Genomic DNA, 22,942 nt, shown 5'->3' with positions numbered 1-22,942 from the left:
GCACTCTTGTTTGCAAATCCTGGTATCTCTACGGCCGCCGTTGCTTGTGGATGCACGTCGCCGTATCCAAGCACTCTGACGTGCAACGCCTGGTGAGGGTATTTGGCGAATATCCTTCCCTAGCTCATCTAGTCGTTGAACTCGACATCTCTTCGGCCACCCTATTCGATCCCCGGATCGCGCCACGATGGTCGACATTCGTTGGTTGGGGGGAATTGGTGCTGCGACAGCCGCAGTTCACCTCCCTCCGCACTCTCCGCCTTTGCCACCTCGACTTTCGTGTCTACCCGCCCTCTTACTACAAGTGTTTCACGAGCTTTCACTCGGTGACACATCTGGAGATATCCTGGGTCACGTTTCAAACCATACGAGACCTCCTCCGGCTGGTCTGGGCGTTCCGCGCTCTTGAGTACCTACAACTATCCTCCGGGCTGCAAATCCAAGATCAAAGAACGACCAGATACAAACTTGCCCTGGAAGAGTTCTGCGCTGCTCGTTATCCGTTTCTGTGCCCCAAACTCCGCTTCTTGGACATTCTGGTACGCCTGGGCACACCTTTTTGTCCCAAAAAGCGTACGCACGATACTCACTGATATTGATGGCTCTGCAGTGTACATTCGATACAGAGCACGACTATCTATCTTGCATTCCCGTGGGCGCATATGGAGTGTTTGTACGGAAAATGCATCTAGGAAGCGGCGCTGTTCAATTCCACCAGTGGACTACATCACCGGGTACGCATACACATCATTACCTCGACCGATGGCCTGAGTTCAGGCTATATATCTGACCTACAGATGACCTCGGCCGCCTCCTCAACGCCATTCCGACACTGGAAGACCTCACCCTCTCGTTCCATGCTGGATTCGATACACTCTCCCACTCACGCGACGAGCGCTACGAAACGCCGCTCCTGGAGGTCATATCAATGCACGCCCCGCGTCTGACGCGCCTCTCCTTCAAGGTCACCATCAGGGTGCTAGACTGGTCCGAAGACACCGCAAGCACACGCGAACCGCTCATGACCATGCTGCACGCCATGCTCTTCGAGAGCCCGCGCAACTGGCGCGCACAAAAGGCTGCGCGATACCGTGACAGGACGCTCCCGCTCCTCGAGGACCTCTCGTTGGCCGTGGTCGCGGTGAGCCCGGTGCAGGAGGCGCGGTGCGTGCTCTCGGGGAGCTATGTGCCGACATTGATGGACATGATGTCCGCGGAATGGACGTATAGGTGCGTATACGTTAGATATGCATCTTTCGGAGTGAATAATCCACACGCTAAATTCACGGGCGGCCATCCTGCAGCGCCTTCGGAGTCTGACTTTGCGGTATATCAGAATGAGACATCTTGCCTACCATTCCGACGCGAGTCCTCCGTTCATGATCAACGATGCTTCGCCTTGTCGCGAATCTCGAATTGTAGTGCAGCCCGCACATGCCCCAGCCATTCTACTTATATCCACACCTCCACCATCAGCGGCCTCCGGGAGCCTATCAGTGCCAGAAATGCAGATGCAGCTAACACATTCGCATCTACACGTCATTTTACATCTATAGTGCTCCCATCGACACTTTTGCTTTCGATCACTGCACCGCAGGCGCGCGCAAGAAGGCTCCAAGGCTACACCTCTTCGGGTCCACGGTGGCCATAGCCTTCTGATTCATAGGGATACATGCCCCAGAATCCCCTTAGATTATTCCCCAGGTTCTCGTTTTCATCCGCAGTGGAACACCCCGCAACGGAACAGGGTCGCACAAGGAGGGGATTAAGGGACAGTTCGCTGGGGCGTCGCACGCACCGAGCTGCCATGGCCTCACACCAGACCCCGATACGATGAAGTAAAGAAAAAACCACCAGCCAGCTTGCACTGCGAGCATTTTCCGACTCTGGAGCTCCCAACGGAATGGCGGACTATACAATCCTAGTCATTATCCATGCCCTGGGATAGCATGCCCGTATGTATCCCTACCTATGTAGAAGCTCAATGATCTAACGAGAGTTCTTTATTAGCCGTCTTCGAAAAGCTCCTCACGTTTACGGCCCAGTTCAAAGCCTGCATCGCCGTCGTAAACAGAAGCGGCTATCCCGAGTCTCTTCCCTGCGCCCCGGGAGAGTGTGCCCATTGTACCCGCCTCGCTCATGCACCCGCGACCGAAACATCAGAACTCATGACCGGACACACGCACGACGTCTGCGCGTTCCTCAAATATCTCGTCCGCAGTGAGCGCATCCCCACTGCAAATCGGGAGACGAGTGCGGGCGGGATTGTCCTTGTAGGGTGGTCGCTGGGCGGTGCGTCGATGGAGGCGGTCCTCGCCCATGCCGGCACGTTCCCGGTCGAGGGCGTACAGCTCAGCAAGTACGTCCGGCGCGTCCTCATATACGGTATGTGTTGCCTACCGGTTCTCCTCTTGCGACTCTAATCTTGCAGTACACTGATGCGCACACACTCAGACACATCATGCCTGATATTCGACCCCCGCCCCATAGACTGGTACCACCCCTCCAGTGACCCCACCATCCAACCCGTCGAACACCCCGCCGCATTCGACCAATCTATCGGGAATTACTTCACCCGCAGTGACCCATGGACGCACGGCGGCGCTGCGCTCGAGCATTGATCCCAAGCTCCAGACATCGTGAGCACGACGGTACGCATGTCCGTTACCGAACTCGCGGCGTGCGCACACCCGCGGCCCGCGCAGGTCGGCGGGAGCGATTACCACTTGATCGGGGCGTGTGTCGAGCATGGGACGTATGGCGCGCTGAAAGATGGATCAATGTACCTGCAGGACTCACAAGGGGATGCGGACGCGTGGTCCGCTGTCGAGGTGCGCGTGGTGTGGTGTGACCGCTCGCCGTGGGAGATGGCGTGGGGTGCATATCTGCTCGATGAGGAGCTTAAGGAGGCACGAGGGGCGGGGAAGCCGTTACGGAACATTAACCTCGTCCGCCTGAAGGGCGCGAACCATTTCGTGGGTGCTCTAGCTACCGTAGTGGGTCAACGCTGACTGATAGTGAGGAATCCAGGCGCACTGGGATATGCCGGAGAAGACTATGCGGGTGTTTCTAGGGGAGGGCGAGTCGATTATTAAGTGAAGACGGTATATTTACTACAATTTGTGATATATGCTAGTTACAAACGCCCTTTAGCACGTACTGAGACACGAAGAAGTGGTCAAAAATGGGCTCGGTCGCAGTAGTCCAGCAGCAGCCACTCGATGCTTGCCTTGGCCGATGCAAATATAGCCTAACAGTACTTGACTTACATTTCCAGAGCACCGAGTAGCTGCAATCCCGCCTTCGAGTTACTCTTGTCGCGCCCTTGTTTTCGTCGAACTCGTTAAACATCAATCGATTGCAATATAACACGCATACGTTCGGTCCAAATCAATGCACTAAGTCCATAAAGTTCGAACCAGTCCTCTCCGACGCCCGACACTCTGGATTGGCAATCAGACTGTGACGGGGGCGCAGCCAATAGAGACAAGACCGCCCTGTATCCAAAGGCAGGTTAGACATGCGGATGAGGAGGCATAATGTTCGATACGTACGTGGCTGTTGTCGCTGCAGCAGACGGTTTGAGCACTGCACGAACCGCCGCTACCAACGCCCACGACGGTGATCGGGGAGCAAGTGACTCCGACCAGGACGTTCACATCCTGTACGACGATCCCGAGGGACCCAAGAAGCGCGGAACCAGCGGTAGAGCCGGCCTGTGCATGAAATGTAGTCAGCGTTGGTCGAACGGCCACGACAATGGTGGTCGCATACCGTCTCGGTGCTCTGGCAGCACTGGACTGGGCCAGTTGAGCAAGATCCTGAGTTACGGGCTTCGAGGGGTGTGGCGGCCGCAAGAAGGGGCAGGGCAGAAATGGTGAGGGCGACGGCGCGAGAGAACATCATGTTGCGAGAGTATGTAGAGACTGAGAGGGCTGGAGTGCGAAGGCCGAATGGATTGTGTGGCTGGAGAGTGACCACGCCCTCCTCTGTCCCTTTATACATCGTCAGTCGTAGGGTCTTCCACCGGCGTCACGAATTGTTTGCGTCAAAAACGCATCTCACCCGTTGTTGATTCTTTCGTCATCTCTGCCTCCCCTCCAAAGCCGCAGGAACGCGTTCATATCTAGCAGCGCCGAAGGGCCTATGCGCGCGCAACGTAAGATGCACGTCGCGGCGCAGCCGTTCCCCCGGGCACGGCCGCATACGGACCACGTTCGCATTCGCTCCAAGGAACACAGAGCCCCGCACTGACGGTAACTCCGCACGCTGACGTTCTCCCTGTCAATACGTATTCAGCTGTAGCGCATCTGGAAAGATAGGAATGCAAAACGCTGACTGATGCTCCATGTCTGAAGCTTCGAATGTTGGACGCTGAGGTCGCAAAGCGCAAACCTTCCACCTGCCACGCTTGTTTCACTGCTTCGGCACAAGTGCGTAAACGGGCCTTCTCAGAAGCAGGCTGCAGTCGGTGTGAGTGGTGCCTTGATTTTGACAGTTCATCGTCGAAGATGAGCGGCTACCTAAGGGGACAACGAACTTGTGCTCCAAGGACGCGCACGGAGATGGTCGAATTCTGTGGCTACGAAGGCAGGTAAGCGATAGTTCGGGCCCGAGCGGGTACCTGAAGTGAGCTCACCTCACGTCTAGCTCGTTCTCGCCCACAAACTCGACCACGGCTCTCCAATGGCAGACCCCGCTCTCGCGTGCATGCTCCATGTCATACCGCGCGTTGCACGACAGTTGTCGTCATCTCCGTCCGCGTAATCAGCGCAGGACGCCCATTACCGCGCTGAACAAGCGCTCCTAGGCCGTCATCCATTGCACAAAGTATCCGCACATACGCCCCTTGCTGTCCGGCCGATAGACGACAAGGCGCTGCGTGAATAATCGGCGGTTTCGGCTGTATCTCCATGTGCGACGTAAGGGCGCTGAGGGCATACGAGAACGTGTCCGGGAGCCATGCCGGGAGGAGCCGCCTGTCGAGCGCAGGTGTACGTCAGGAATACGACACTGGCACCATTGACCCTCTAGAACGGCGATCGCTCCTCCGGACATCTGCTGCGGTGTCGACGTTGCAGGCGTATCCGAGGGGATGGGCGTGGCCGTAGTACGGGCAAGAGTTGCAGCACATTTGACGCCCGACAGATCCCTCCAGCTTAAAACGCAAGTTCTCGAGAGACAGGAGTTGATTTATGCACGAGTGGGGTGTGCGTACTCGAGAGCTCGAAAACAAGTTGGTGATGTGCTATGGCTAAGAGTCCAATGCTCTACTGTAAAGTCCATGCGTCCATGATCGTCGGTTGTGATTTCTCTGGGGGGAATGTCCTCGGGAGGGGAGGCCTACTCGCATAGAGCGAGGTTTATGGCGATAGCGACAGAGTGTCGGCAGTGCTCGCGCGAGGCGAGGTGCAGGGTGAAGGGCGTCTACTAGGCGTGGTGCCAGTGGGTAGCGGACGCAAAGCGACTGCGCTGGTGGGTGCTGAAGGCGGCGTCGGTACACAACCGAAGCTGGCCAGCGGGTGGTAGTAAAAAGAGCTCGGAGCGAACTCGACGAGCGTATGGTGGTGTGCTCACAGCCCGAAGATCTTCTTCAGGCCGGAAGTCTTCGTCTTCCTGACAGAGGTCTGCCCGTGGGAGAGACGCAGCACCTGATGTGCGTCCTCGTAGGTGTGGTAGGTGTCGCGCGGCGACTGGGCGGACGCGAAGAGGGAGAAGGCGCTGGGGGACGCGGGGCTCGCGTAGGTGTAGGAGCGTGCAAAGGCGGTGTAAGACATCTTTGGTGATAGTACTCGGGTGAGGAGGTAGGATGAGATCGAGGTGGTGGGTGTGGAGAGCTGGAGAGGACTCGGTGCGTTGAGCAGATGTCGGGAGACTTAGCTGATGATGCGGACTCCATGTCTCTCACAACCACGTTATATACCAGCAGCATTAGACAGAATTGCGTCCACAGGTTGCGAGGAGGAGTAGCAGATTGCCAATCGAGTGCACTTCGTGTCGTCCAGGGGCCAACTTACCTTGTGAGGCAAGTCTCGAGGCGGGGCAAGCACGAGTCAACAGCAACGCCTAGAGATGCAACAGTTGCCAGGTTACCATGTCCACAGATACACACAGATAGCAAAAGAGGCAGGTTTCAGCCAGTCGGCGAGCGGACAATGAGGGAGCGGACAAGAGGTGCGCCCACGTTTACTTGGTCAGTTATGCTGGCCAAACAGAGCCACGTGGTACAGGGCGCTCAGCACCGGCGCCTGATCCCTTGGAGAGAGCAAAACTTCCATGTCGACTTCACTCACGGCGGCCTCTCTGCTCTCTTGTTATTCAACCTCGCTAGCGTCGCTGTGTACTCGAAGAGAGGCGAAGAGAGGAATTTAACACACTCGCTCTGAAATATTGTGCTCATACGTGAGGATACACCTTCGACGAGAGGCCAGCCTTCGGGGCTGCTCCAGCTCAAACTACTCAAATGGACTGGCCAAAGGGAGTCAGCACCAGCGACGACGGTGTGCTAACAAAGAGTATCGCTGTTAAGTACTCTGCATAAGCACGTACCAGCAGATACACCGGAAAGTGGAAGGCCCTCATCCGAACAAGGTGCGGTGTACATTTTCAAACATGCGTACGTAGTGCTGCTATGTGAGTTATTTTATTCTACGCTCGTATTTTGGTTATATACAAGAAAAGGGTCACATGCAAGTAAGCAACATCACTTTGACACACTTTTTGGTAGAGATGCTTGTGTCGCTGACGCCTTATCACATTGCAGGCGATATCGTCTCTTCAGACAATGGTTCCATCACCACCAGATAACGCCTTTGAACTCGTATCCCCTCAGATATATCAGCACGTCAGCCAAACGTCAGCCTTGAAAAACGACCATCGACGCAAGGGCATGCTCTTGCCCATAGCGTATAAGTACCTCAAAGTGTCTTCAAGCGCCCGAGAACAGGACGACGAAGTTACTCCGCTTTCTTCCACCAGTCGCATCTGAGGTTTATAACTTCGTCGTTCTGTTCTGATATTTTTTAATTCTCTTCTATCACCTGCAGATCCGTCAATTGCTTGCGTTGCCGGGCTCTCCAGGGTGCGCCCGGACTTCCGCCCGCTGGGCAGCAATAATCAACAATGGGAACTTGTGCCACCGTGCCACCCATTTTCAACTCCGCAAAGGCGAATTAGCCATAGCCGTAATTGCCGCAAAGCACAATACGGAGCTCAACGCCATATATAAGTCACCCATCTCGTCTTGAACTGTGCTTCGTTTCCCCCACTCACGTCTCAGTAACCGCCTCGCACCTTCAATAACACAAGTCCTTCCCGTTCTGCCATCCTCTCGACCTCTATTCCCTCGACAATGAACTCAACGCAATCCCGCCCCCGGACGCACTTGACCAGAGATCCATGCAAGACGTTCCAGGCCTCTGCCGCAGTCAACAGTGGCTACGACGAAGAGTTGAATAGGCTCTCCTCTTGCCGCACCCCTCTCATATCCTTGGATCTCCTCCAGCTACCGTCTAACTCGGCTCACTCGCGGCCACTATCACCACTCATGCCGTCGTCGGTGTGGCAAAACACTCCCGCAACTGCTGGGCGCAAAGAAGCTACGCGATCCTCACTCGAAATTTGGCCGCATGTTCGAGACTTCTGCGACCCCGACGCTAGCTGGAGCCGCATGGAGTACAGCCACTAGTAAGTCGTTGGATTTGAACAGAGTACGTATACACGATGCTCATTAGCCATCACAGCGGCACTGCGCCCTGGTATTCATCACGTGCAAATCTGTGGCCTCAGCAGCTCGTGAAGCACGTTCAGTTCGCTACTGACCTTGAACAAATCATCCACACTCGAGGTCTCCGGGACGAGCGCGATCCGGTCCTTCCCGTAAGCCGGTCTCGACGTGCCGTAGCCACGGACCCAATCCCTAGCGCGGAACGTCAATATGCTACTCCCTGGAGCTTTGTGCCGCGCCTCCCTTCTCCGTGGTTCCCTGTCCAGCAACTGGAACCTGGTCACTGCACAGTGCGGCTTCCATCGCTGGAGTTACCGGACCCGTATGCTGTTTGCACGCCCATGGGTCAATATTCGCCAGCATCGACTAACCATTCAAGTGGTGCGCTGCGCGACGACAACGATGAAGTCGTATTTCCAACCTGCACGCGAGGCGCCCGCGTGCCTACCCCCATAGGCTGCCGTCTCCGCACTCTCGCGACAGTCGAGCCCACGCCCCCGAGGCGCGACGCGAATAGCATTCAGAGCAGCGTGTCGCACATGCCTACGAAGCGCGGCGTCAAGCTTGACAATCAGTCCACAACGATCTCCCACAGAGGGATCGCCCTTACGCTTACTGCCAAGATTGCGGATGGCGGAGTCGGGCGCGTCGTCGCGGCGGAACACGACGGAAAGTCGTATGCGGTCAAGGCCGTGCACAAATGGCGGGCGTTCAAGACGCTTTACTACACGCGTGCGATGTTCGTGCGGGAGCGCGACGTGATGGTGCGTGTCAGCGCGTCGAAGAAGACACAGTACCTCGCGCAGCTGTTGATGGCGTGGGAGGAGCCCGAGGTCATGTACTTGGTCATGGTACGTCTCTCTCTGTATGTGAGGCGTTGCAGGCATACTGACAATCTTATGTACGTTTCAGCCTCGATACCCTGCAAACATGCGTAACGTTCTAGACGAAGAACACATCCGTTTGCAGGATAGACTTCTATATTGTGCCGAGCTCGTACGTTTTCCGCTACCAATCAGTCCATGCCATCGTCTTGATGACCCCAATCAGGTCGCCGCTCTTCAAGCCTTGTGGAAGTTGGGTATCGTCCACCAGGATATCAAACCTCAGAACATCCTGATTGACCAGAACGGGCGGGCTGTCCTCTCCGATTTCGGGCTTGCCGAACTCGTCGGCGAAGGGCAGTACCACACTTGGCGGGACTACGATGAGTGTGGCACGCCTGCGTACATGGCGCCCGAGATCGTTGCTTCCGACCATGCCTCGCGCGGCCACGGCGCAGAAGTGGACGTTTGGAGCCTCGGGATTGTGTTCCTAGAGATACTTGGACTCACAGACCGGTGGTACTTCTTGGTGCCGAACTGCGAGGCGGCTCGGAAGCTGCATGAGCGCGCCCTTCCCATCCGACTTGACATCCCCCCGAATGCTGGCGAGATACCTACGGAACTACTTCCTCGGGTACGTATTCGGCCTCACTAATGCTGCTGCGCCCATTGAATGATATGGCCCCAATAGATGTTGAAGACGGATCCCGCTGAGCGTATCCCAGTCAGCGGGCTCCATGCGCATGTTCCTCCGCGCATGTGGGACGAGGTTATAACGGGTACTCAGTCTCGTGAGTCGAAACCGATCTGTATTCGAAGTGACCATTGTCTAATCTCGTCAACCTGTAGACAACTGGCGGCCGGACTCTCCGTGCGTCTCTCAGACGCCTCCCGGACAGTATCTCGACTTTGCGACGTTCCAGGCGAACGAAGGGCACTTCGAGCGGCTCAAGCTTCCAACGGACGCCGATGCTGATATGCGTTGTCAGTTCAAGGAGGAACAACGGCAGGCGAAGATATCCGACTTCGAGTACCTCGCGCCAGGGGCGTTTACCTGCTCTTAATCTGACGGCGCCGCGTGAGTAACGAGCTGCGCGTGAATGATGGGGTCGGGTATATGTAAAATCTCTTCCGATTCGTGGACGGCCTTGTGTGTCCCCAGGTAGAATATATCCGACGTCTTGTGATGTTTTTGAGCGAGGACTGCCATCGGTTACCACCATGCTCGCAAGTCCCGGCGGCCGTCCCGGTGCCCCGGCATGTTCATAAACACCTTCCTAATGCAGCGCAAATCACCCGCTCTATTCAGTTGTCAACGGCAACGCCACGATCGGCTGCATTACTGAGTACAATGTATGTTGTCCATTGATGTTGTACCAGTTTATGTTGTTGCAACGGATTCAGTGTGCTCATCCTATAGACTTCGTAACAGGCCGGGATTAGTTGCGCTAGGTTGAGCTCTACAGGGGACACAACCCTTTAAGAAACCTTAGATAACTCGCTTAGATCTAAAAGCCTAAGATAGGCAGGCGCGATCATGAGGCCGAGATGAAACGGTTGGGGTGAACTCTTCACACTGCTAACGTCGTCACCAGGTTGATTCCATATTTAATAGCATCCGCGCTGCCTGGCTTGTTCTTGTACGACGAGCTGCGCTGGTCGTCGTTCTTCACGACTTGCTCAACGTCTCTCTTCTACTTGTGTTCCCCTTCAAGTTCTCCACTCGCCTTTCCCTCTCGTCTCGCCCGACATGAGCCTCGTTCACGCACCGACACCCACCCGACCGGCCCGGACTCCTTTGTTCGCCAGGACCAACACGCCCCGCTTCCCAAAGGTCAACTTCAAGCTACCGGTCCTGAAGAAGAGCGCGCCGACGGTCTCGGTCACTAACGCGAACGTCGCACGAACAAACACCTCCAGCCCTCTGTCCGTGATCCCTCTAGCTGAGGTTCCTGCTGCTTCACCGAGCTCTGTTCCGTTTCCTTCTTCCCCCATCCCCTGTCCCTCACCGCGCAAGAGGTCTACCAGCGAGAATGGCTTCTACTCCAGCGGCGAAGAGCCCCAACTACTGGCCTTCCCAGGGAAGGACTCGATGGAACCACAGTCCGCCCGCGCCGTCTCCCACACTGACATCATCCGCAACCGGTCCAAGTCTTGCCTTGCCGCATCCTTCTTCCATCGAGACGCGAACCTCGCGCGCAAGACGCCGGCACAAACCGACAAAGCTGCGACTCCCGCGCAGCCGGCCAAACGTGCAGCCACCCGGCGGGAGAGCATGAGCGCAGGCACCCCGACGGGGAAGAGTACCCGCAAGGCGAAGCGTGCCCTCGCGGACGCGCAGCTCCTCGCGTCTGTGCACGGTACCCTCGCGTCGCTTGTCCAGACGCGCATGAACGCCGACGGTGTCCGCGACGAATGCACGGCGCAGGATGCGCTCCTTGTCGAGCGGATTTGGAACACTCTGGTCGACATGGGGTATCGCCCAATTCCTATCGAGACAAGCTCTGCGGCGCCATCTGCCTCTTCTTCCCCTCCCGCCGCTCCCGATCCTGCGCGCGAGGCCGCGGAGCGCGCGGCGCGTCGGACCATGACTGCCTCGTCGACGCCGATATCGCTGGACCGTGCCCAAGCTGTTTCTATCATGCCTGCCGGAGAGCTCGCTGTGCCCCAACTAGTCGCAGTCTTGACTATGCGCCACCGCGACCGTTCAACGACCCGTCCGCGAGCCGCCGGCAAGAAACGCGCGGACGCATCTCCGTCGCGCTCCCCTCTTTCCACCACTTCGTTCCCCGTCTCCCTCGACAATTACGTCCCTCCGTCATCAGGATGACAACCCCTTGTGAATATATCGGTTGAGTCTGATATGCCCTTCGTTCATGACATGGTGCGTAGACGTTGAAGCGCCGCCTTATGACGATGTGAGTGAAGCTCTCCTCATTCAATCGATCCGCGTCCGCGAAGCTCACTGCCCTCCGCTTTCAGATGACCTACACTCATTACCATGCGTAATCGTTAATCCCCATCTCACGCCATCTACGCATTTTCGGTCTCAGTCCCCGCATCCCAGCATCAACCTCAACCATCCCTATCATCTCCCAATCAAACTACTCTCATTGTTGTCCCTCGCATATCGCTTTGCAAACTCTCATACACACATCACATCCCCTAGTACATACTTTGTATCCCTACCCACCGTCCCCCACCCGCCTCTATCCTCTCGGCCCACCATTACGTGCCGTGGGCGCGTCTCTCGTCTGGTACTGAGAGATGCCGGGACTCGCTCAAGGCTTACAGGCTGGCAGCGCTCAGCGCTTCAGCGTTCTGCTTTAGAATTGCGCTAGGTGCACGAGCGCCGCAGTATGCCTGTACCTAGATAGCGCGGAGTTATGCAATACCTCTTGATTTTCAGTGTGCTGACATTGAATCGCCTTACGCGTGCGGGATAACATGGAATTAAATCCTGTCATGTTGCCTACAAACTCTTTATTCAAACGACGACGCTAGGATGAAGTCGCGGTTTAACTGTGCATTGCGGGTCAGCCTATGTTATTCCAAGTCGCGCTCTGCAGATTTCGCTATGGTCCACTGGCAGACCAAGCTATTTAGTCGAAGCTCAGGCTCAAATATCACACTCGACGTATGGGGCATAGTAATGATCACATTCGTACAACAAGTCGCTCGGGCTCGACTACTTCAAACGTCCACATTCAGAAACACTCGGCGCACACACTCCTACTACACGTTCTCATCGTCGTTCTCGTCGTCGTGCGATGGATGGCGCTCGAGGCGAGTGCGCTCAAAGGCTGACCGGAAGGCAGCCGATGGAGATGAGGCCGCCCTAGAAAATGTAGATGCGTGTAAGCTACCCGCGTAATAATCTGAAAGGCAAGCGGGGACGTACGTGGCTGTTGTCCTCGCAGCAGACCGCGTTGGCGGAGCAGCCGTTGCCGCTTCCAACGCCAACAACGCTGATGGGGGAGCAGGTGAGACCGACGGGGACGTTCAAGTCCTGCAGAACAATGCCGAGCAGGCCCAGGATGGCGGCGGCCGAAGCAGAGTTGGCCTATGGATAGCCGTCAGCGTCTGTGCTCGAGCAGGAAGCGACGGGAGCGAGGAGCTTACAGTGGTGGTCTGCTGGCAACACTGGATGGCTCCGGTGGAGCAGGTCTGGCGAGCCTCGAGGGGGGTGGCGACCGCAAGGAGGGGGGTGGCAACGATGGCGAAAGCGATGGCGCGGGAGAAAGACATGTTGAGAGAGGTGATTGGGTGTTGGAGACCTGAGGCTGGAGAGCTGCTTGGAAGGGCGAGTGGATTGTTCGACCTGCAGAACCCTGGTCGACTACCCGCCCCTTATATACGTTTTTGACCTCGCTGCGTTTGGCCCAAGGTGGACCCAATAACGAGCAACATGTCTGCTCGCACTTGACGACGCTTCAACGCCCGGGAGCCCTATACGTCACATCAGCGTAGAAAACATACGAACGTGCCGCAACACACCGGTGTACCTTGGAGCGCCCCACGCACACCCGCGCAGTGATGCTCGCAGCCGCGGTCGTGGTCGCGTGGCATGCATTCAGCGGGGCCTGTTCTCGGGCGCGCGAACGCGCGAGGCTCTGTGATGCTCCATGTTGAGCAGGCTCGGAGTCTTTGCCAAGTGTCCGTACAAGGACAAAGAGCGCGGGTCCGCGGCGAAAGAGGGCCATGACATACCGCCTTCGGTGGGAGAACGCGGCTGGGAGGCGTTCGTCTCCATGGTTGGGACGTTTAATTTCCGCAGGTGCGTCAGGCCGTGTGGGGATAGCGCGGCCAAGTGTCCCAAGAGACCTGACATGTTTGGTCTCCGCACGACCGACATGATGACCTCGGCGCAAGACCTTGTGGGCAGTTACAAGTGTATGCGGGTGCAAAGAGCGCTGTATATCCGTAAGGAGCATACGTCGGGGGGCGGACACGGTCTCGGGAATATGTGTGCGCCAAGTCCGCACAATCCGCGACGAAGTCCCATGGTCAGCCTCATGCCGACCTCGCGCTGGAAAGATGTTCCAGTATGTTGTCATAGTGAATTGTAGAGTGGACGGGACACTCACGGGTCGTCTAATAATGACCCCCCACCGAGTACTCGTACGATCATCCGCGCCCTTTCTCGTGCACGGCGAATGTCCCCGCAGACCATGAATAGGCAGAAGATGAACATAGGAATGGGGCACAGTGGAGGAGGTTCGGGAAGTGATGCCGTAGCGAAGAGAAATCGAACGGAACGAAAGGCGATGGGCGATCCTGCTGCGGCTTTGATTGTAAAAGCCAATGAATGCGGGAAGAACCCCGTGGACTGTTTTACCGTCCAATGCGCAGAAATGGACGTCATGCAGCACAGAACGAGGGAGATTCAGCGGATGATGAGGACAATATGAAATAGATGACGCACCAACACGAGGCGAAATGGGTATATTGCAGGACGCCGAGAAGCCGGGAAACAGTGGATATGAACGTACTTTCCGAGCGTCGCTGTCTTGGTTGGCTCTCAGGATTCAATAGCCATAACGATTTAGTTCAGAGGGGGTCTGATGAAAATTGAGGGTGGCGAGAGCAAGAACCAGACACGGTCTCGCCTTCATTGACGGACGCCGGAGGAGTCAAAGCCCGGGGGGGAGCTAAACGGGGAGCGTGTCGAGAGCTATGCACCACGTGTCAATGGTCAGGCAAAGCGGACGGCATAGTTTTGGTGTCCTGGTACTGATACCTTCGGTAGAAGTTGATGGGTGAAATGGCGGACGTCGGGGTTGCACCCCGAATACACGTAGGAAAGGCACACTTCAGCTGTTCCGAGTTCTTCGAGTATAACTCCTTCATGGTGTTCGAGCATTTGTAGGGCATGACATAGCTCGACGAATTCAGCACTCCTGTGGCGCGTGCCGTCAGCACTGCTCATGAACTTTGGAAAGGCGGCACGGACTGCGACGGACCGCTTAACTATGTCCGCCGACGACACAGCTAACAAATCGTGCCCGTACATTCCTGCTGAGATCCCATGGAGGGACATGGTACGGCCCTGTCCGCACCGTTGACCATTGGGAAGCCGGAATATCTACAAGCTCGACCGCGGGCAAACAAGACTTAGGGCTTACCCGCGAGGCAAACAGCAAGCCTTTCCTTCTTTGCGGCAGAAGGGGCGAGATTTCACGTTGCTGTATCTCACGGCACGGCCCTTATAGTCACTGCCGGCTTGTGGGTCCGCGAAGCTTGCCACCGGTGGCATGGTAGCACTGCAGATAAGCTATACGCCAAGGCGATCTATAAGCTGGTCTTAGCTTCCCTTTTTTCAATTTCCACAGACTGTAACTGGATGGCTTACTATGTCTCGTCAATACCTAGGTCGAAGATACACATGCAGGTAGTAGAAGGAAGATTATATTGAAGCGCCGTGGCCGACTCATTTGCGCCTCGCTTTTGCCCAAAGCGCAAGTTTCGCGATTCAAACCGGGAGCGAAGCCAGTCGCTGACTACGTTAAATCTCTTACACCGGTGAGAATTTGAAAGCTCAACAACCCGAGCCACTTCAGTGAGGACTGCAGAGCATTAGAGGACAAAAATGACGAGCGCCCGGAGCAGCGCTTTCCGCCTAAATCGCTTGATCAAACCGTGAGAACCTACTATGTGCCCGAAACCTGGCCTAATTGGGACTTGTTGGGCCAGAACGTGAGACGGTGCTCCAGAGCGGGAGAGCCAACCCGTTCCTCCCCCATATATCTTCTCCTACCACTATCATCGCCGTCGACACCGACGGCGATTGCGACTAGCCATGTCAGCGGCTCTCAATGCTCGCGCCGACACATCAACGCAATCTATAGGAACAGTGCCGGACATCTCGCTCGGCTCATTCACCTCAACATTCTCAACGCCCGCACGAAGTCTGCGCATACCCTCAAACTCGACCGGAACTACCGCAGTATCTGCAGGACCACTCTCAACACCATCCCCTCCCAATGGACTGACATTTGCGAAGCGACGCGCGGAGGAGGCGACTCCTGTGGCGAAGCGGTTCGGCAACCACGAGGACGAAGGTGAGACTCGTGAAGAACACGATGGGGACGTGTTGGACACGCCGGACGGGCGCGAGAAGCGGTGGGGGGACGTCTCCGCAGCCACTGGCGGTCGGCATACGCGTACACGGAGTTCAGGGAAGCTGGGAAAGGGTGGTCAGAATCTAACTTTACGCGACCAGGAGAAGGTACGCCTCACGTTGTGCTCCGGAGTTCAGGAATGAGTGAACATATATGTTCCCGGTAGCATATCGACGCGCTCAAGAAAGAGAACTTCAACATCAAGCTGAAGGTCCACTTCCTCGAGGAACGGCTCGCGCAGCTCGCTCCAGACCAAATCGACGCTGCGCTCAAGCAGAACATCAACCTGAAGATAGAGGTCCAGCAGCGCGGCATGGAGATGAAGAAGCTGAAGAAGCTAGTCTTGGAGCTTGAGCGCGAGCTCGACCGGCTGCAGCGTGGGGCGGGCGGGGGTAATGCGCGTGCGCGAGAGCTAGAAGAGAGGCTGGAGGAGAGAGAACGGGAGTTGAGGGAGCTGAGACGGCGACGCGCGGTTGGCCCCGACGACGGCGCGCTGCGTGAACTGGAATCCCGGAACATGGAGCTGGAAGAGGAACTCGAGAACGTGCGGGCGCTGCTAGAGGAGAACACGGAGGAGCTGGAGCGGCTTCGCGACCTCGCGGAACAGCGCGGAGATCACTCGTCGCGTGGAGATGAGCGATGGCGGCGACAGGCGGAGGAGCTGGAAGGCGAGGGCGAGGATCTACGGGCGCGCATTGACGAGCTGGAGGAGCTCTTGACGCAGCGGAACGACGAGAAGGAGGACCTGGCGGACGAGCTCGAGGCAGTGAAGCTCGAGTTGGAGGACCTCCAGAGGCGGCGTGAAGCCGAGTCGGTTGAGCGCAGCGAAAGTCGCGCGCAGATCCTCGAGGAGCGGGAGGAGCGGGAAGCTGTGGAGGAAGGTCTCAACGCGGTGCGGGACAAGCTTGCCGCCGCGCAAATCGAGGCACAGCAGAAGGAGGATGAGATTGACATGAAGAACCGCGAGATCGAGGAGCTCATCGCCGAGCACCAGCGGATTATCGAGACCGTAGACGAGGAGTGGCGCGGCGAGATCGAGGAGGCCAAGGGTCAGATAGAGGAGCTGCGCGACGTAAGTTTCGCCCTGTTATCTTTCACTCTAACTCCTTCTGAATGTCACCCTACAATGCAGGCCCTCGAACAGCGCGACACGGAGTGCAAGGAGCTCCGGCTTCACATCGACGAGTACGAAGCCAACACCGAGGACGTTCACAACAAGTTCGAGGCAACGCTCGCCCACCTCGAACGCGAAGCCGAGGAGAAGGATAACGAGATCGAGGCTGCCAACCGTGACCTCGAGAAGATGAGCAACCAGATATATGCGCTCGAAGAGGAGAATGAGCGCCTGAAGGAGGATATGGATCATCTTCGCGAGGACGAGGCTGTCGAACGTGAACGCCTGGAGCAATTGGCGTCTGCACTTAAGCAGGTAGGTTGTTGCGGTTACTTCGTTGCGCTTATTCTGATGTTATGTTCTCACAGAAAGTTGCCTCTCTCAAAGCCGACTTGGAGGAGCTTACCGACTTGTACAACACGCGCGACGCTGAAGCACAGGAGCACCGCGTGCGTAAGGAGGAGCTTGCGCAACACATCGAGAAGGTCGTGCAGGAGCTCCAGCGCGAGCGCAGTATTCGCGAACGTCTCGAAGAGGACCTCGACAAGGCCGAGAAGGACCACGACGATGCGATGAGGCAGGAACAGCGTGCTCTCGAAGCGAAAGACTCAGCACTGCAATCCGCGCTGAACGACCTTGCGCGCACACAGTCTCTGCTCACCCAACGCGAGGCCGACCTCATCGCCGTGCAGACTGCTCTCCAGACCTTGGAAGCGGACAACAAGAAGCTTGGCGAGTCACACACGACCGCACGCTTCTCCCTCCAGCTCGAGGTCGACCGTCTCCGTCGCGACGTGGAGCGACTCGAGGACGAGCTCACGCGTGCGCGCAAGGAGCTCGACGACAGGGAAGGCAAGGGCCGCGACCGAAACGGCGTCATTGACAAGTTGCACGCGGAGAACCGCGACCTCGCGGCACAGCTTGCAGCACAGACTCAGGCGCGACTCAACGTGTCCGAGAAGCTGGATGACGCGCAGGCGAGCTTGCGTGCGGCGGAAAGCGAAACCGCGACGCTTCGCACGCGTATTTCCGAGCTGGAGCAGCGGCTGTCGAAGGATCAACGCGCTCTGCTTTCCGCTGAGGCACAGTATCGGGATCAGTTGACGGAGCGTAACACGCTGCTCCTGACGATCTATCAGTACATGGATAAGATCGTCGGCGTTGATAAGACCCCGGTAAGTACAGTTTGCTTCGCGCTCAAGTAGACTTGTGCTGACCGGTCGCTACAGAAGAAACACGGGCAGGCGGAGACGAAGCCCTTCACGAACTTCAGCGTCTTCCACGATAACCTCATCACGAGGTTAAAGGCTCTCAGCCAGATCCAGACCGACTTCGAGAAGCGCACGAAGGAGGCCGAGCAGCGCTATGCAGACAAGCTGAACGACATGCGCAAGCAGCTCGATCTCCGTTGGAAGCAGATCGACAAGTTCGAGGCTAGCGTGAAGACGCTCGCGGAGGCGAAGGCGTTGTGGCGGAAGAAGCTGAGTGCAAAGGAGGGCGAGATCGAGGCGCTGCAGGTACGTTTCTCACCTCATTTCTTTATCTACGCCATGCTAACAGTGATACGACAGGCCACCAACGCTGCGTTACAATCCCATGTGGTCTCCCGCAAGGGCCAACAAGGGGAATCCATGGAAGTCCGCTCACTCACCGCCCGTGTACAGACCGCGGAGCGCCGCGCTATCAACCTCCAGAATCAACTTGTCGCTGCAGAGGAGAAAGTCACTACCATCAACCAGAAGACGGCCACCTCCGACAGCAAATGGGAAGCGCGTGTTGCGGAATACGAGAAGCGTCTCAGGGAGGCGCAGGAGAAGGTTAAGCGAGAGAAGCAAGGCGGGAAGGAGCGCGCGCTCGAGCTGGAAACCCAGGCGAAGTACGTGTTCATTTACAAATTCTTTTGGCAAACATGCACAAACCCTCCACTTTTCAGAGCATACCAGCGACAGATCGACCTGGCGCAGAAGCGTATCCAGACGCTAAACGAGATCATCGAGACCGCCGGCTTACCGACCAAAGGCTCTCCCGTACCCGGCAAAGGATCTCCAGCGGGGAGGTGATCGCCGCTCCGCCGTTCGGAGCGTCCCATTCGTATCCCGCTCGTCGCTGTCCGCCTGCTTTCGTTTGTCGCTTGTTGGTGGTTTGGGATATCTCACGTTCTCTAGGTACTGTACAACTATTGCATATACCACCGCACTCACACTATGACCACTGTATCCACTACTGCTTACCCTGCATAATGTAATAGCCACTTGACAGGCTTGGCTCGTGCCTTCCCTCAGAAGCCCCCGCCATTCGTATAACCGCCGTCGGCAACGAGTATCTGCGGATGACAATCCACAAGTAAGTGGATGTTACACCTTCGTTGAAGAGTGTGCTCCGTACTGCTGACCTTGTTGGTCATGTATGCGTTGATAGCTAGCATGAGGACGATGGATGCGATCTCGTCGGGCTTTCCCAGCCTTCCGATGGGGATCAAGTTCTGAGGACATCGTATCTCCCATCTCAGTGGGGGTCCATTCGGCACAGTTGCTGGGACTTACGCGAACTGCGTCGGGAGGGTTCTTCATCATCTCCGTATCTGTTTCCCATAGTAAGCAAAATCTCATTCGGTGGCCCATATCGTGGAACGTACTCGCCTTCAATCAGTGCGGGGGCAACACCATTCGTCAGCTGCAAAGATACGTTCAGGTAAACAGTCCAGCACAAGGTACTGGTAACTGGATATCGCTCACGATGCCTTCTTTGCAGTAGCGCTGCGACAGCCAGTGGATCAACCCGTGCATCGCCGACTTTGAAGACGCGTATTGTGGACCAATGACGCCTCCAGTGCCCGCCGCGACGCTGTGGATAGTACATGAGGTATCAGTGGGGTGGATCGGTCTCACACTCGAGGACATCGTGCTTCACCTCGACGTGAAGATGATCCGGCCCCAATTCTTCTCCTGCATGTGCGGCAGACACTTCTGGGTCAGCTAAGAACACGAGGCAACATCAGCTCTCGCAGCCCCTTGCTATCAGCGTTCGGACATACAATGTACCCTGTCCCGTTATTGGTGCGCCAAATTTCTTCAAATACTTCCGGACTGACGTCTTGGATATCTCCCTGCGGGCCGATCCTCGGACCTGTTACGCCGTGGTTGACGAAGAGAATGTCTGGGTGTCCGAGGACGTTCACGACCTCGTCGTGCAGCCTGCGCGCGGCCTCATACGTGGACAGGTCTGCCTGGAACGCTGCGGCTTTGACCCCAGGCGCAAGCTTCACCAGCTCCGCTACAAGGGCGTCCGCCTTGGCTTTCGAGTGCGCTGAAGAGTGGTGCACCGCGATGGAGCACCCGTTCTGAGCAAAGAGGCGTGCGGTCGCTTGGCCAATTCCGCCGCTGCACGGGTATTCAAGTCAGCTTCCGTGATGTGGTCATACGGATACTAGGCTGGTGCGCCTACGTGCAACCGGTGATCAGGGCAAGTTTGCCCAGGAGAGGGTATGTCGCGCCTGCGGTGGTAATAGACATGGTAGTGCAGCGTCAAGCCTTTGGAGTCTGTTCCGATAGTTAGAGGCTCTTATATACCAGCGGCATAAGCCGAGGGAATGTGAGAGAACACGAGGCTAAGAATACTGCTGGATGTATGACGCTATGTAGATTTGCGGGGACATAGTCGCAAGAGTCATTGGTCCTCCAGCTTCGAGTGCTCGTGCAGGTCAATGTGCTCATGATGACGAAATTCTATCAGAGTGGGTATTTCAGTACCCACACATCACTGATCAAAAATATGATTAACGGGCGACGAAATTCGAATATCTGACAGCGACAAGCTGGGTTCTCAACACCGCAATGAATCTGAGGGCATGCCTAGGCGATCTTGCTTAACTTCAGGAACATCTGAGGCTGGGTGTTCATGTCGCCCGTCGTTGGGTATATCACCGCGGAGGAGTTCCAAGTGATTGGTCTTTCAGACGTCTCGAACCTGAACGCTGAAAGCAGGACCGAGAGGACGACCTCTGCGAAATCTTTGTGAGCAGTAGTCGTTCTCCACATGAACATTAGTCACTTACTCATCTCCAGCTGGGAGAACTTGAAACCGCTGAGTGGATGTTCAGCTACGATGCCATTCATGCGGAGGCGAGAGACAAGTAACTCACATGCATGCTCTTCCACCGCCGGAAAACGTCATGCTGTAGTGACCGAATAGCAACGTCAGCGAAATGCTACGTGGTTCTTTCCGTGGGCAACGCACAGGTTCGAATACACCCCTGGGATGCGGGCCTCATCGAGCACCTTCGGCAGCTCGCCCAGCCAGCGCTCCGGCTTCCACTCGTATGCGTCGTCGCCCCAGACGGCCTTGTTTGTGTTGCATCCCCACGAGTGCAGAACGATCATGGTGTCTTTGGGGACCGCCACCTCGCTCATGGGAGAGCCGTCGCGGGCTTGGATCGGTTTGAAGAGAGGGAGGGTCATGTCCTTTGCGGCTCTATTCAAGGAAGAGCGCAAGCGACGGTCGTTAGGACGGCACGAGTATACGCACTTAGAGGAGTGGAAACGGGCTTACGCGCGTATGACAAACTGCACGGGCGGGTAGAGACGCATCGTCTCGCGGCACACGGCCTCCAAGTATGGGAGCTTCACGAGATCGTCGTACGCGATGTCGTCGCCACCGCGCGCCTCGAGTATTTCCTGCCGGAGCCGCTCCTGCACCTCAGGCTTCTGAGCGAGCAAGTGCAGAATCCGAGAGAGCGCGTTGGACGTGGTATCCATGCCGCCGAGGATAAAGGTGCTAACAGGCGCTGCGATGAGAATTACGAGTGTCAAGCAACGTGCGGGTGGTACTCACGACATCTGAGCAACAAGCTCCTCGTCGGTATGCTTCTCTCCCTCAGACGCGATCATGTTCGCTTTCACTGCGCGGTGTTCGAAGTTAGAAGAAGCCCTTTGTTAGTAACTGCTACAACGATGGACACTCACGTAGGAGACTCATGATGTCCTTTCCCTCCCCGACCTGATGCACGAGCGCGTCGTCGCCCTTGAGAAGCGCGCTCTTCTTCTCGTTGATGATCTCGAGCGAGCGACGCGCCATCGTGTCCGAAATCTCCATCATACGCTTGAAGTCGCGATGCGGCACCAGATGGAGCAGCTTGTGTATAAGCCAGTCCGGAAGAACGTAGGATAGCTTGGGGACGGCGATCGACAGAAGCGGGATGCGGCTCATGATAGGACTGTAACAAGACCGGTGATGCGATTCAGTCAGCATCGGGAAAGACGGAGAGTATGTGTGGCGGAACGCACAAGAATAACTTGAGCGACTCTCCGTATGCGTCTGTTGAGTCGTCGATGAAGTTATCGAAGGAGTACCCAAGGCCCGCCTGTCCGAGCATCTCGAGCGTGGTGCGCGCCATCCATCCGTTGACATCGATCACTCCACCGTCTTTGCCCACGCGGGTCTCGATCGCTTTCTGGAGCTGAAAACGAGCTGCGTCAGGAGTCGTCTGTCAATGACAGCGGTGTGCATACCCGATGCGTGATACCATAGAAGATGTGTGTCATGTTGCGGAGGTGTGCGACGGAGAAGACGGGGTTCAGTAGCTTGCGCTGCTTCCTGTTCTGGTGCCCTTCTGTCGTCAGCAGCCCCGGGCCGATGAGCACCTGCATCTCCCTAGTGCATTATGAAGCAATGAGTTCCATCCTGCCAGGGAGTAATATGGTAGCAGAAGCACTTACGTCGACGGTTCTACCTTCTTGGGGTAATGCTCCGAGTCTTTGATGAGAATGCTATGCAGCGCCTTGGGATCCGCGACATGCAGGACGCGCATCTGCAGCACAGTTGACGTCGAAGATCATGGCGAGCGGCTGCGGGAGGATCACACACCCCAAGTACTCCCTGAAGCCTCGAAACAGTCCCATAGGTATCCACCATGACCTTCCATCTTTTCCAGCTTTGTCGGTGTGTGATATCAGGAATATTCCCTGGCGTAAGTGAATGAGCGGGAGGGGGATTCAGACGAGGGTAGGAGGTTCACTACTTACCGAAAAGAAAGGAAGTCGGAGGGGGACCAGGCAAGTTGTCCAGGGGAGATTGGGTCAAGTACCTGCGGAAGATGAATGCTAAGGAAAGGGAGAAAGCCGCAAGAGCGATGGGCGCATAGAAAGACGCGTCCATGTCT

The 22,942-nt window shown here is 56.5% G+C and overlaps 8 protein-coding genes across 8 annotated transcripts; 4 read left to right on the top strand and 4 right to left on the bottom strand.

Moving 5' to 3' along the window:
• Positions 1-50: 50 nt before the first annotated feature.
• Positions 51-1,659, top strand: TRAVEDRAFT_46288 (uncharacterized protein; the record flags this gene model as incomplete). Its single annotated transcript, XM_008038210.1, has 4 exons — positions 51-539; positions 611-734; positions 798-1,230; positions 1,557-1,659. 4 exons carry the CDS (start codon positions 51-53, stop codon positions 1,657-1,659), a joined length of 1,149 nt encoding a protein of 382 aa, XP_008036401.1.
• A 509-nt stretch (positions 1,660-2,168) lies between these two features.
• Positions 2,169-3,099, top strand: TRAVEDRAFT_46287 (uncharacterized protein; the record flags this gene model as incomplete). The annotated part of the gene is made up of 4 exons (XM_008038209.1): positions 2,169-2,385; positions 2,455-2,580; positions 2,635-2,975; positions 3,031-3,099. The coding sequence occupies 4 exons, from the start codon at positions 2,169-2,171 to the stop codon at positions 3,097-3,099; spliced, it is 753 nt and encodes a 250-aa protein (XP_008036400.1).
• A 356-nt stretch (positions 3,100-3,455) lies between these two features.
• TRAVEDRAFT_120305 (fungal hydrophobin) lies at positions 3,456-3,903 on the bottom strand (the record flags this gene model as incomplete). The annotated part of the gene is made up of 3 exons (XM_008038928.1): positions 3,456-3,497; positions 3,555-3,716; positions 3,775-3,903. 3 exons carry the CDS (start codon positions 3,901-3,903, stop codon positions 3,456-3,458), a joined length of 333 nt encoding a protein of 110 aa, XP_008037119.1.
• Positions 3,904-8,782: 4,879 nt separating this feature from the next.
• On the top strand, positions 8,783-9,031 carry TRAVEDRAFT_76777 (kinase-like protein; the record flags this gene model as incomplete). The annotated part of the gene is made up of 1 exon (XM_008038927.1): positions 8,783-9,031. A coding segment is annotated over one exon (249 nt), but the record flags the coding sequence as incomplete, so codon positions are not given.
• A 1,269-nt stretch (positions 9,032-10,300) lies between these two features.
• TRAVEDRAFT_64282 (uncharacterized protein) lies at positions 10,301-11,643 on the top strand (the record flags this gene model as incomplete). Its single annotated transcript, XM_008038926.1, has 2 exons — positions 10,301-11,468; positions 11,533-11,643. The coding sequence occupies one exon, from the start codon at positions 10,301-10,303 to the stop codon at positions 11,378-11,380; it is 1,080 nt and encodes a 359-aa protein (XP_008037117.1). The 3' UTR covers positions 11,381-11,468; positions 11,533-11,643.
• A 703-nt stretch (positions 11,644-12,346) lies between these two features.
• TRAVEDRAFT_46283 (hydrophobin 2) lies at positions 12,347-12,798 on the bottom strand (the record flags this gene model as incomplete). The annotated part of the gene is made up of 3 exons (XM_008038208.1): positions 12,347-12,388; positions 12,452-12,613; positions 12,673-12,798. The coding sequence occupies 3 exons, from the start codon at positions 12,796-12,798 to the stop codon at positions 12,347-12,349; spliced, it is 330 nt and encodes a 109-aa protein (XP_008036399.1).
• Positions 12,799-19,063: 6,265 nt separating this feature from the next.
• TRAVEDRAFT_120110 (NAD-P-binding protein) lies at positions 19,064-20,297 on the bottom strand (the record flags this gene model as incomplete). The annotated part of the gene is made up of 6 exons (XM_008038925.1): positions 19,064-19,267; positions 19,329-19,358; positions 19,417-19,458; positions 19,521-19,689; positions 19,779-20,165; positions 20,230-20,297. The coding sequence occupies 6 exons, from the start codon at positions 20,295-20,297 to the stop codon at positions 19,064-19,066; spliced, it is 900 nt and encodes a 299-aa protein (XP_008037116.1).
• Positions 20,298-20,636: 339 nt separating this feature from the next.
• On the bottom strand, positions 20,637-22,938 carry TRAVEDRAFT_118578 (cytochrome P450; the record flags this gene model as incomplete). The annotated part of the gene is made up of 12 exons (XM_008038924.1): positions 20,637-20,785; positions 20,840-20,868; positions 20,927-20,959; positions 21,022-21,255; positions 21,334-21,558; positions 21,616-21,682; positions 21,747-21,997; positions 22,068-22,240; positions 22,293-22,434; positions 22,500-22,591; positions 22,648-22,745; positions 22,806-22,938. The coding sequence occupies 12 exons, from the start codon at positions 22,936-22,938 to the stop codon at positions 20,637-20,639; spliced, it is 1,626 nt and encodes a 541-aa protein (XP_008037115.1).
• Positions 22,939-22,942: the final 4 nt, after the last annotated feature.

This window comes from Trametes versicolor (genome assembly GCF_000271585.1).
Source record: "Trametes versicolor FP-101664 SS1 unplaced genomic scaffold TRAVEscaffold_4, whole genome shotgun sequence".
NCBI lineage: Eukaryota > Fungi > Basidiomycota > Agaricomycetes > Polyporales > Polyporaceae > Trametes > Trametes versicolor.
Note: the sequence above shows the minus strand (reverse complement) of the source record. Positions and strands in the feature narration are given on the sequence as shown.